This window comes from Anopheles bellator, chromosome 2 (assembly GCF_943735745.2).
Source record: "Anopheles bellator chromosome 2, idAnoBellAS_SP24_06.2, whole genome shotgun sequence".
Classification (NCBI taxonomy): domain Eukaryota; kingdom Metazoa; phylum Arthropoda; class Insecta; order Diptera; family Culicidae; genus Anopheles; species Anopheles bellator.
The window spans coordinates 58,286,933-58,299,501 of record NC_071286.1 but is presented as its reverse complement, the minus strand read 5'-3'; the positions used below and the strand labels follow the sequence as shown (position 1 = coordinate 58,299,501).

Here is a 12,569-nt window from a genome sequence, read left to right as displayed (position 1 = left end):
ATGAACCGAATTTACTTTACCATCCTCAAGAATACGCAAATAAACACCAACAACACGTAAATTCGACGGGAATTACCTACACGAGCGCGCGTCCGTTCCCAGCAAAAGTTGGAAATTTTTAACTCTTTTCTGGCTCTCTCTGTTTCTCTGAGAATCTCAACACGGTTCAACGTAACTTTGAGCCTTCGAACCTGAAACTGATGACGAACCTAACCAAGTGCTGACGAACGTCAAATTCAAATTGAATGAAATATAAATTTCGTAGTTTTTTTATATTTTGCGCCACGAACATTTTTTCATGCACATCTTAAAATTTAAACCGACTGAGCTCACTCTTTCGCAGCACATTCTGCGCCTTGCATCCTTTTTCTTGCAGTTTTCTCATTAGCAGAAATGAGAGAACGTTTCATCCCTTCTCTCTTTCTGCACAATTATTATTGGTTTTTCCGGTTATTGGGCTATTGTTTAGTTTGTTTTAATATTTGTCGTTATCACTTGATGTTTTGTCAAGCTTACCAACCAATTCTTTAACAAAGATGGGTGGATGACCAACGAAATAGATGAGTTTGGTGGTATCATAAACGGTTTGCGCTCCGTTGGTACACTGATTTCGCGCTCTTCGGCCAGTTTTCCGCCAGCGAACATCCGTTGAGACTGGAAAATGCGGCAACGATTCCTTCACTGGTTTCGATTTTCCTCTAAGCAAATACAAAATGTAAACAAACAACACAAACTCTATTTGCCTCGGGAAAAATGACAAGATGTCAAAATTCAGGCAAAATTCAAATCGGCCGTTACGTTACGTCCGACGGCCGACTCGAAATTAACCGATAGGAAAGAGATGGAAAAGGATGTTGACAGCACGCACGGAACATTTTTGAATTGTTCGTTATTCGGCCGAAAATAGGATTGTAATTTTTATTTAGTTATTATTATGATTATTGGAATAGATTGATTTTAGTTTTAACTTTTGGTATTTTGAAAAGAAAAGAAGGCGAAGGAAAAAACGAACAGAAGAAAGTTGTCACCATCAAGGTTGCTATAGTTTTGTCATTGTTTTACAACAATGGATATCTTTTGTACCAATGATCTTAATCGCAACTTAATCGCACTTGTGTGGAATTGGATTTATTTTAAACTCAATAGTTTCGTCTTCATTTCCCAGATGTACGTCGTTCGAGGAAATTCAGTGGAACTGTTTGCCCGGTTTTTTGACCGGTGAAGAGCAAGCCCAACAATTCAACGTTCATTTCGAAAAAACTCACAGCTGTGGCGACACCCAAAACCGCAAGTATAAACGTGAGAACCGCCAGCATTTCATTTGTCAGAGGTGGTGGTTTAATTTTCTGATAGCAGAAAACTATTAAACTGCGAAGAATTTCAACTAAAACTTCTGCAAGAAAGACTGGCCCAGAAATTAATTGGTAATATTCGCGAAAGTTGCAGTAACACCAGATTAACTTCACACATTCTTCATTGATTTTTGTTTCGTAATTCCACAGCAATCGGAGTTGAAGTGAACGGTGTTTTGTTATCGTTTTGTTATCTTTCGCAATATCCATTCCTTTGCATCGTAAATTGTAACTTGAAATAACTTAAACTACTGTACTCTTCGAATTGGGTAACTTTGATTTGATAAAACGCATAAAACGCTTTAGCGTGTACGTCTAGTATTGTTCTCTTATCGGCAGGAACCCGTTTGCAACCCCCAAAACATGCCGGCAAATAAAGAAATGCCTCTCGGTAAGTGCTTTGAAAGTTGAATTGGTTTCACGAGTCCGTAAACTTGTCTCGTTGACACTTCCAGATAAAGCACAACTTACCAACGTGCGGGTAAATCTCTCCAGCGTGGTGCGTTCTGTTGACCTCTTGACTTCTGCGCTTATCAACCGCGTCTCAGACCGCGAGCTCCTCGAGTACACACTGCTCGCGCTTCGGCTAACGGATTTGACGACACTCGGCGGTGATGATACGGAATCGAACGTTGCCAGGCTTTGCTTCAGGGCCGCTTACCCTTTCTCTGACCACGCATCGTATGTCAGCATGAAGGGAAAAGTGCACACTGCCGCGGTTTGTGTCTATCCCTCACGCGTGGCCGACGCAAACCGCGCACTGAAGGCACTGGGTATGATTGGAAAGATCCAAATCGCGTCTGTGGCCACTGGCTTTCCGTCCGGATCTTACCCACTGGAAACCAGATTGCAGGAAATACGATTCGCGATCCAGCAGGGCGCGACCGAGATAGACATCGTCATCGATCGCAGTTTGGTGCTGACCGGAAAGTGGGAAAAACTGTACCACGAGATCGTTAGCATGCGCGAAGCTTGCGGTGACAAAGTGCATATGAAGGCAATTCTTGGCATCGGCGAGTGCGGAACAATGGCCAATGTAAGCGAAGCCAGAACTCAGCGCAGTGTCCTTTTCTTTCGGTTAATCTTCGACATATCTTTTCGCATACAGGTGTTCAAAGCATCAATGGTGGCGATGATGGCCGGATCGGATTTCATTAAAACGTCCACCGGCAAGGAAACGGTCAATGCCACTCTCCCCGTAGGACTCGTCATGATCCGTGCCATTCAGAAATTCCATCGTTTGACCGGGAAGAAAATCGGACTCAAACCAGCGGGTGGCGTGAGAACTGTCCAGGATGCGATCGCTTGGATGGTGATGGTACAACAAACGCTTGGCAGCGAGTGGCTCACCCCGGAGTTGTTCCGGTTCGGTGCCTCGGGATTGCTGGATAATATTGAGGATCAATTTGTCGCGGTTACCAAACGTTTAAATGCGTAGTTGTTGAACAATCGGCCATTCCTGTATGTCCTGTCGTCCTGTTTGTATGCGGAATATGCTGTTTGAATGTTACGAAAATGTTGTATTCGTTGCAAAGGTTCTCAACAGGCCCACATTCTTGTGAGATCGTGTTTGGTTCGAGATCGATTAGTGTTCGGAGTGCAACAAGACTTCTACTTTAACTCAATTCATTTGGCTTTATTTGACCATCCTCTCCACAGTGGCCACGAAAAGAAACGGATGGCTATGAAAAATGGTGAGCGTAATGCTTTCGGTGTGGACGAGCAATCGGTCGTAATGTAAAGTAAATAAATAAATCATAAACAGGTAGCAAAGATTAATTTGTGCGGCGGCATGTCCGCGGCACGTTACGGCTCTATCCTGAATCCCGTTTCTGGTGAGGAGCTGTAGTTGACGATGCGAAACTTTCCGGACCTCATGTAGTAACCGTAGCGACCCCGGACATGGCCTTTATCATCTCGCTCTTCTACATGGAACTGACGATTCTTCCTGCGGAATAGAGCAAATAAATGATTGAGAATTAGCTGTCTGTCGGCAGGATAACGACATTAGAACACATCGGGAAACTGGGGAACCAAAAAGTAATTTGAAAAAACGTGCAAAACACAAAACAGGAATCGTGCAGTTAGTCACAAAAAGATCATCACCCTTCACCCGTGTCATAGCCAAACTTGTAGCTGTTCGGTCCATTGTGGCCGTGCATTTGAAAATCGATTCGAGCACCTTCGTCCTCGCCGGCCACGGGCCGTGTGTACTGGTCCACCCTCCGGTTGCGGCTGGGCACAAACTCGCCCTGGTTAAGCTCCTCTAGGTGCAGTGGCAACAGTAAACGTCTCGATGCCCCCCCGGAGGCTTCCGCTTTGGCGTCCTGCTCTCCTAGCAACGCGCTGGCCAGCAGTTTGTCTAGATCGATGGCGTCCAGGAAGAAGGTCTCCTCGTCGCTGTAATCCGATCCTTGTGCCGATCCGCCCTGACTACCCAGGCGGGACTTTTCGTTGGCGTGTTTCTCCAGACCGTCGGCGTTCTTCAGATTGATGAGTTTCTGCGTCGGAATGTACTTCTTGCCCTTGTTTTTCTTCGGCTTGGCTGCGTAGTAGTTCGGTTCGTTCTGTTCGACCGGAGGCGGCAACAGCGGTTCGGTCAGATCGTCCCGGGAAGGACTATAGGAGCCGTAGGATGTCGTGTGGGGAGATCCGGTTGATTCGCTGGGCGAGCCGATCTCCCCATTCGCGAAAAAATCCACCAATTTCGAGAGTTCGTCCTCTTCCTCGTCTTTGGGCTTCACTTGAATCAGGTACTGGGGTTTCTGCTTCGACGGTTCCGCCGTCACCGTGTCTTCGCGGCTCGTTACCAGCGCGCGCGGCTTGTTCTGTCGAACGGGTGAGGCCAGCAGGAGACTTGCTCCCACAAGGCAGGTTGCAACCTGTTGGGGACGAAAGCGATCGTGTGGGATTATTAATTCGAAATGTAGAAGGTTTTGTATGTTCAATTTAAAGTTTATAAAATTCACTTTTTCTGAACTACTACTTTATTTCCAGCTTTGGCAAGAAACAATCTCAACGCGATCTCCAAACCAATCCACAAACGGTCCAGCGATCCGGGGATCATGTCGCAACGGAGCGAAAGAAATTGCCAAATCCTTTAAACTTTTTTCCACTCCGTCTACACATAACACCGGACAGTCTCTCTTATGCCCACTTGGCGATAAAATTAAAGCACTTTTCTACTTTGCCATCTCCACTCCCAAAAAAATCATGACGCAACCGCACGCGCAACTCAATGATTGTTTTTTGTGGATTTGATTGCGCCTCAGCGCAACGCAACGACGTTATCGAGAGCTGCGATTCCATTACTCTAAGAAAAGCCTTCGGTTTCCGGTGTGCACTGTTCCGGTATCCGTTGCATAGGTTCCGGGAGGCTGTGGGCGCAGAGCATTTGTAACGACCACGCCAACCCGTGGAAAATGGATTTTTCTTGCCCCTAATTACAACCGCAACCGCTGCATGTCTCATTTGCATATGATGTTTCGGAGAAATGGCGTCGTTGAGATGAGCATTTGTGTTTTCTCTTTTACTCTAAGAAAAGAAATAATTTCATTTACCACTAAAAGCAACTTCATGATGCAAAACTGTTAGACGATGGCGAACACGTTTAGTTTGGGCCGAGTTTTCGCAGGGCTTTCCAAATGATCAACTTGTTGTGACGCTGACTATCGGACGTTTCACTGGCACTTGATTTGAGGGGCTCTGCAAGTACTTTACTGTTTTTCACGAAACTATTGTTTATCGGCACTCGAGTTAGACCAACAACACCTGTGCATGTTTCACTTTCAGTTTCTTCAGTCACTTGTCCGCTCCGTTCCGTAACTTGCCAATACCGACGACCTGCCGTAAATAACGCAAACCACCGGCGGCCACACCGTACTTATAGAACCGACCCCTGTGTCCCCCACTCCGCCCCCAGGCTGGGTGGTGGTGCCAACGCCGGGTGGATCTCTCTTTCCTTTCGCTTTCGATCAATCCTTTTCTCTTTGCCTCTTTCTCGCGGGTGTAACGGAACCCCAACCCGTTGCGTTCAGCGCGCCGTAAAGTTCGCGGGCGCAACGAGGCGTGCAAGAAGATTGGGGAGGTTCGGGCGTATCCTATGACCTCCGTTCGGCACGAGCGGTGCCAGCAGATTACGCTTCATCTCGCGATCGGGACATTTATATTTCAAAAATTAAGACTAGCGAAGCCAGATAGTCCACTGTGGAACCGGACCTCCACCGTACGCCAGATCGGAGACTCCCTTTCCGGTTTGTGGAAGGGTGCTAAAGGGCTGTGCTCAAATCGGGAACACTCGGTACACATCTGACGACGGCATCGGCATGAGGAAATTGATAAAGGCGTCAATAGAAGCAGCTGCTCGGCGCGTTGGGGAACGGGTGGTTTTGAGGGGCGCCTGCGAAACAAGACTCCGAGGGCCTCACGCTCCAAAGAAAAGGAAAAGAAACGGAACGGAACGGAAGCGAAACGCAAGCCCTACATTTCAGATTGATGACATAATATCGTTTTTCCGCGACGTCGAGCGGATGATGGGATCAGAGGTGTTGCTTTCAAGATAATGGTGATTCAATTTAATTTTATAAAAATAGCAGTTTGTTTCATTGGAAATTTTCTTCGATGCCCAGACAGCCAGATATTGAGGATGTTGCGTGAATTATATTTAATGTTAAGCTAAAATTTCACACCTTTTATATCAATGCACCATCTTTCATGATGCATCGTTTTCAAGTTAATTTGAGTAGATATAATAAAAAGAGTCAATAAATACCATCCTGTCCGTTCTTTAACTAATCGCCCGTTAGCCTTCAATCGCGACATCTCAAGCCATAGTTCTAGAGCATAGCTGAATCTGATTTTGAACCCTGAACGCGACCGGTTGTGCTAATGTAACACTTCCGCGAGACATAATTGTCATTCATTCTCGTTAGGTGATGGGGTGCGATCAGCATTATCAGTGCCACGACAGAAGCCAGCTTAAGACCCCTTTTTTCTTATGCTGTAATCGTCCAACTGAGGTTCCGATCCGCCGATCGCCGGAAAACCTGTCGCCGGGTGAGCTCCTTAATGTGGAAAAAACCAGGCCAACTTCCTGATGATTATGTGACAAAATTCACAACGTTGTCCGGCCGCATTAGATTGACAAGCTGTATTACACGTGGACCACTTTCCTCCGCAATAGGAAACTGCCACTTGCTCCGTAATAGCAGTAGCCATTTTCGGGTTTACCACGTTTAAGTGTGCAAAAAGCGTTTCAGTTTTGGAATTTGTCCGACTAATGACCGAAGCACTATTGGTTTGCTGATGGTGAAAATTAAAACCATCATTTGAGTCTTAAAAACGTTGATTTGATGCGCATCACTCAATCATTCGAGAGTAAACATTTTAGCAAATGTATTACAATGAATTTAACGATATACCATGTAACATTATTTATGGTTTATTGTTGTTTCTGGTGTTTTATTAGGATTTGAATTGATAAGAGAATTGATGCTTGTTACTAATTATTTCTTTTATGCGAAGATCGTAATGTTGGTTTAAACTGCAGAAGGAAACCGTCGGGATCCGACCGGAGGAGTGGGTGATAGGTCAATTAAACCCACTGCCGCCTGGAGGAACCACTTGCAGTGCTGGCCGGTTTGCGATTGATATAAATAATTACGCGTGTCGCCGCGACTCAACAGGTGCCGTATCCAATCGCGAAATCGGAGCAAGTTTACGCCTTGCTGGCTGGAACCTCGAGCACAATGACTGCCATTTCTCCGTCTAGGACGGTTTCTTGTAGTGCCGCGGATGCTGGACACATAATAAGTCGTGGGTGCTTATTACGATTGAAGGAACAAACCATTGAATCCGCCAAGTGAGCTACGTTTTACACGTTTGCCCCCATAATCGATTAAAGGCAGTACCTCGTTTGGTTCGGTGCTCTTGTGCTTCCTTCCTAATAAGCTGTACTCCAGTTCGAAGGCTACACCGTGTAAGAGGAAGCAACATCAGGTTTTGTTGGCCGACAGAAAATGTAGCGAGATGGGAAAAAATGCGAGAGAAATGCTTCCTCTAGCGTTTTGATGGAGGCTGCACCATACCACCGCATGTACCGCGGCGGCCAATGATAAGCCTAGACGAGAAAGAAAGCGAAAGCCCAGGCCGGGCCGACGAACGCCCTTGGGGGCCGTGGCCAGCGGCCGCAGTTGATGCAGAAATGATGCGGAGAAAACGCGAAGAAAAACTGTGCATAAAATCTTGCCGGCGGTTGCGTAATGGATGGCGTGCCGGGGACCACCGACGAGGGGCCAAGTGGCCGCGGCCCTCGATTATTAAGTCGGTTAATCGTGTACATGCGCGCGTATCTCTTTATGGACTCGCGTCTCCAATTTCCTGCTACCGGAACGAAGGCACCGATGGTGACACGGAACACGATCGCGATCAGCGATCACCATTTCCAAATGGAAAAGATGAATATCGGTCGGACATCGAGATTATTTCTTAACGACACCTCGGCTCCTTTACGGGGCTCGGTGTCAGAACATAAGCGCATAAAACATTATCGCGAATCTTTAACTATCTAAGGAACGATCGAATAGATGTTCTCACACCTATCATGGAATCCGTAAATAGTATGTCTCTTTAGATGGACTGGACAGAGAAGAGAGTGAGCTGATTGATTGCTAGTTACTTGAACCTTTTCCCTCTTGGCCTATCCACTGGCCAATCACTTTGGACCTGAAGTTTTAGATTAATTAAAAGAATGATCAGTTTATGTTGTTTCTGATGACTAGTGAATAATGTGACTTCATAGATCTTTAAAATTATTTTAGTAATTAAAAATTAATTCCTGCCAAGCCAAGAAGGGCCTCTAAAATGTACAACCCAAACAAAACGTAGTCGTTTCATTTACAACATCGAAGATGTAACGGTAGAATCACCGGACTGGCACCATCCAAACAATTCTCCGGGCACAATTAACCATGATTAACCTCCGCCAAAGTGATATAACTCTTCTTTTAGATCGTCCAAACATGGCACACGGTTCTCGCGGGTAAATTACGCGACTTGCGCATCGAATGGCGGGCTCTTACCGCGTTCCAACACGCGTTTTTGTGGCCGAGGCAGAATGTTGTCCAGTCGCGCCGACCATAATGCTGTAACAACTGTAGAAAAACCTATTACGAAGCTTGGTTCGGTGTCTCGCCTTCCACTGCGATCAGCATTTGGTGGGTTTCGTCGTGTGGTAGACCAAAACGACGAAACAATGCGAATGTTTCATGACCTAATTTTTAATTCGTCTACCGAGCCCAAAATGGCGCGGTAGATTAAATCCGATAGAAAGCCACCAACAGTCGAAAACGTAAAACACACTGCGGATAAAGAAATGGGCGATTATTCAAATGCGACTCTCCGGAACCGGGGGATAACATCTTATGCGCCCAGGTGAAACCGAAAAGACTCCGTTCTGCTTGGTGGGTCGACTAAACCAGCATCAGCGGCCAATCTACAGCCAGAAACCACGGTTTCAAGATCTTAGCAAAAAATAGATATTTATTCCATACATACGCCTTATTCCAATTTTGAATTTGGACAAATAGGGTTTTTCCGATGGCACACTTAATGAGAGAGAAATTGCCAGGAAAGCCAATTGTTGGTTTCACTTTCGATTGATCTTTATCGAATGTTTAAACAAGCTTGAACATAAAATCGGCCAAATTATGTCGGCTGGATTCGAGTGCGGCCAATTATCTAACACTAAGCCCGTCGCACTCGAGTAACGATGGAACCGCGGTTGTTGTTACTTTTAAATGTTGGCCCGCTAATGTGGAACGAAGTTATGGTCTGAAGTGATTATGTGTATCTTTTACAGCTAGTTATTTTGTAGACAGCTAAAAATGTACGGTTCACACGAAGATACTTGATCCCTTTCGCTAAATGAGTCATCTGTAAAATACTTTTCCGATTATATATTTTCAAAAAATACATTATAGCATAGCATAAAGTACATTCCCGGTTTCAAGCATCACGCAAAATCGCACACTAAATACTGATAAGAAAAGCACGTTGCTCATGAGGTCAACAAAGCGAAGCCATGTTTCTCGATACTCCACATCCGTCCGATTCCGCTCCAATTCCTACCAACGTCCATGCTCAAAAGCACTCCACATTCTTAGGATCTAAAACAGCTAGTTTACATTTAATAGCCTCAATATTGAATTGACTTGTCACATTAGATAAACTATTTTTTTCAACTACATAAATATTGATTGCCGAGGAAACGAAGTGTAAAGCGATTTGATTTTGAAACGAATTCATTGCCAAATATTTCGAAATGGGAACCTGGAATTTGTTTCATGTCACATACTTTAACAATTTGGTTACTTTTAGTTAAAAAAAATGAATCTTTTCTGGTGCAGTCCAGAATGAAATTGTCATTGATGAACAATTGCTTTCGATTAGCGCACATTTTCATCATTGGATATTTTTGGTGTAATTTATGCTCATACCCAGCTCTGACAGTCTGTTGACGGCTTGTTCCAAAATCTTATAACCGTGGCGTATTAACTTCTTTAAATTTCCCAGCTGGTTTTCAAAAGGATATGCTGTGAGGCTACTCAATGGTCCAAAACGATCAACTTCGTGACTAACATGGAGAAGGTTGTGTACATTGCTGGTAATATAACGTTTCCCGTACACATGTTCATATTGCTTACCAAATTCCTCCAGCATTCCTTTGGCAATTGACCACTATTTCTTATAGTATTCACTAGAAATAATGTAACAGAACAGAATAGATTAACAAACATACGGCTGTTAGCTTATTTGCTATAAAATAAGCTTTCTCAGAACGGTGAGTGCGTGTGTGCGTTTGACGATCGGCGTTTCGCCGTGGCTCCTTGGGTCCTTGGGAGGCGTCATCAGTTTCTCGATTTCTGCATTTCATTTTGTGGTGGATGTGGATGGCTGTTGGAATGCAAATGGAATTAGTTAAGCTCATCGTAGTTCGCAATTATTTTTGTTGTTCGCAAAGCTTACCTGCACTCTAGTCGTTGTTCCACTATGCAGCTGGTTCCATTCTTCCTGGAAAGGATCCATTCCATTGCAATCGGCAAAGGTTTGTGGCATAGGAATGAAGTATGTGCATTCTTTCCATTGCCACACCAGCAATTTGCACAACACTCTGCCAATTGCATAATCTTTTTTAGCTTCCATACTTTCGACGTCTGTGCTTTTGAATATATTGAAGTCTTTGGGTGGGTCCGTTATAAAGTCATCATGTTTGAATCAATATGTTTCAGGGGACATCCTTTCAACTGTAGCGAAGGACTATTTGAAGCTCTGTTGAATTTAACATCATGCGGCCCGGCAGCCACCAAGAACCAACAGTCCACCGCCAAGTTCAAACTGTCGGATCTAAGCTCAAACCTCGCCGGGACCTCAACTCGCCGCAGAGGCCATCTTTCCATATGCGTGCAGGCTTCGAGGAGGAGTCAACCGGACGTACATGGCCGAGGATAGTTTCCCACTTGCGTATGGTTCTTGCACTCTGTTGTAAGATCTGCTGCTGATCTGAGATGTAACGCTCCGTCAACGTATCCAAAACTTCTTCGTATGGATGTGTTGAATTACAAGGAAGCGGCCCAAACTGCTTCACCTCTTCAACCACGTGACACAGGTAGTGGGTGTTGCACGTTACTTTTTTGTATTCCTTGTTGTCATACTCTATGTATTTTTTCAGCAACCTTTCTGCGTCCGCTAAAAGGTGCTTGTAACGGGCGCTACACAATATTACACATGCCCAATGTAGGCAACTGTAGTGGGGAAACTTGGTCTCATCAATAATTTCGCTTACGAAGAGTATTCCTATTGTTTCTTGCAATACTTTTAGATGACTTCGCTTGCACATATTATTATCTTCATGAATTTTACGCTAAACATCCACATACTCGCAGGGCAGGTTCATCATTGCAAACATATTTTTCATTAAATCCATTTCCTTGGTTTTAGATATGTTTTCCACGATATACTTCTTCACTGCACCCTGTTGTATCAGGTGTAGATGGTCTCCAACAGGGATTTGTTTAATCAGATCTATGTCTAAAAACTGCAACTGTGTTCCTGCAGGATTACCGTTTTTGTCCTTCGAATAGTGTTGTACATATGTGCCGTTACGGAATTCATGTTCGGTGCGTGCGGGGGCGTTGGTGTTTGTTCCAAAGTTGACGCTGTTTTTGTATATCTTTGCTATGGTTGTGCATTTTAGGTAACCGTGAATCCCATGTTGTTTTATTGTACCTGGAATTTATTCATTTATGCATTAAACCGGAGTCCTCGAACGTTTTGCACGAAACTTACATTTGACGAATGATCGTGCTGTCGCATCGCATTGGAATGCACGAATTATCATGGTAAGTGTTGCTCCACTCGCCAGACGAATTTTTCTTTCGGCAAACAAACGAGCTTCAACGACGAATTCTTTTAAAAATTCCTGGTTGGAGGGTTTTTTGTGCCGACATAAAGCGCGATCAGAAATGGCACCGTGTATTCGTTGGTTTGTTCGCAAACACGTCCCATGATCGCCCACGATACAGAATTCGTTGCGCGGTACATTACTTAGTCGACATTAAAATTCAGGAACACTTTCCTGAATTTCTTTTGATTATTGAAATATTACTTGAGCCCATTTTCTGTGGTAAATGGATAGTTATTAAAAGCAAAGATTTCTCAAAGCAAAGGCATCGGTAAACTCACCTATAGCGCGGTACCAATACCACCCAGTTCCCATAGCTGTACATGGCACGGGTTCGAGTTCCTTTTCCATGTTGAACGCGTCTTCAACATCGCATGGAATTCCAGGGTACAATGAACCCATTTCAATTAAAATATCATCCGCTAACGTCAGGTCGTACATCTTGCGCTTAACAAGGACGGCACCAAGTTTCTTCACGAAGAGTACTCCTTTTTTACGATCTTCCAATGTAGCTGTGTTCATACGTTGCGGATCATTAGACGACGGCTCCCGATTTCCATCGATATTCCATTATTCTGGAAACAAAGTATGATTTGAAATAAGTTGGATGTAGAAGAAAGAGATTAAATTAAAAGTATTTTGTTAGACTTCAACTGGTCACCTGCTTCTGCCACCAAGCATAGAGCCCGAACGAGGAGCAACATCGGAACATGACTTCTTTCAAAAATCAATAAGAAAATCGCTTTATATTTTGAAAA

At 44.4% G+C, this 12,569-nt stretch overlaps 2 protein-coding genes across 5 annotated transcripts; one reads left to right on the top strand and one right to left on the bottom strand.

Moving 5' to 3' along the window:
- Window positions 1-1,501: 1,501 nt before the first annotated feature.
- LOC131208513 (deoxyribose-phosphate aldolase) lies at window positions 1,502-3,296 on the top strand. 3 transcript variants are annotated; one of them, XM_058201289.1, is made up of 4 exons: window positions 1,502-1,621; window positions 1,692-1,743; window positions 1,808-2,388; window positions 2,461-3,296. In XM_058201289.1, the coding sequence occupies exons 2-4, from the start codon at window positions 1,716-1,718 to the stop codon at window positions 2,788-2,790; spliced, it is 939 nt and encodes a 312-aa protein (XP_058057272.1). In that variant the 5' UTR covers window positions 1,502-1,621; window positions 1,692-1,715; the 3' UTR covers window positions 2,791-3,296. The 3 variants fall into 3 exon arrangements, with proteins under 3 accessions (XP_058057272.1, XP_058057271.1, XP_058057273.1); XM_058201290.1 differs by having other exon boundaries at window positions 1,537-1,621; window positions 1,672-1,743; XM_058201288.1 differs by having other exon boundaries at window positions 1,520-1,743.
- LOC131208514 (uncharacterized) lies at window positions 2,968-5,187 on the bottom strand. Of its 2 annotated transcripts, none has more exons than XM_058201291.1 (3): window positions 4,913-5,187; window positions 3,459-4,234; window positions 2,968-3,300 (listed from the first exon to the last, which is right to left on the bottom strand). In XM_058201291.1, the coding sequence occupies exons 1-3, from the start codon at window positions 4,928-4,930 to the stop codon at window positions 3,159-3,161; spliced, it is 936 nt and encodes a 311-aa protein (XP_058057274.1). In that variant the 5' UTR covers window positions 4,931-5,187; the 3' UTR covers window positions 2,968-3,158. The 2 variants fall into 2 exon arrangements, with proteins under 2 accessions (XP_058057274.1, XP_058057275.1); XM_058201292.1 differs by having other exon boundaries at window positions 3,535-4,234.
- Between the last annotated feature and the right edge of the window lie 7,382 nt (window positions 5,188-12,569).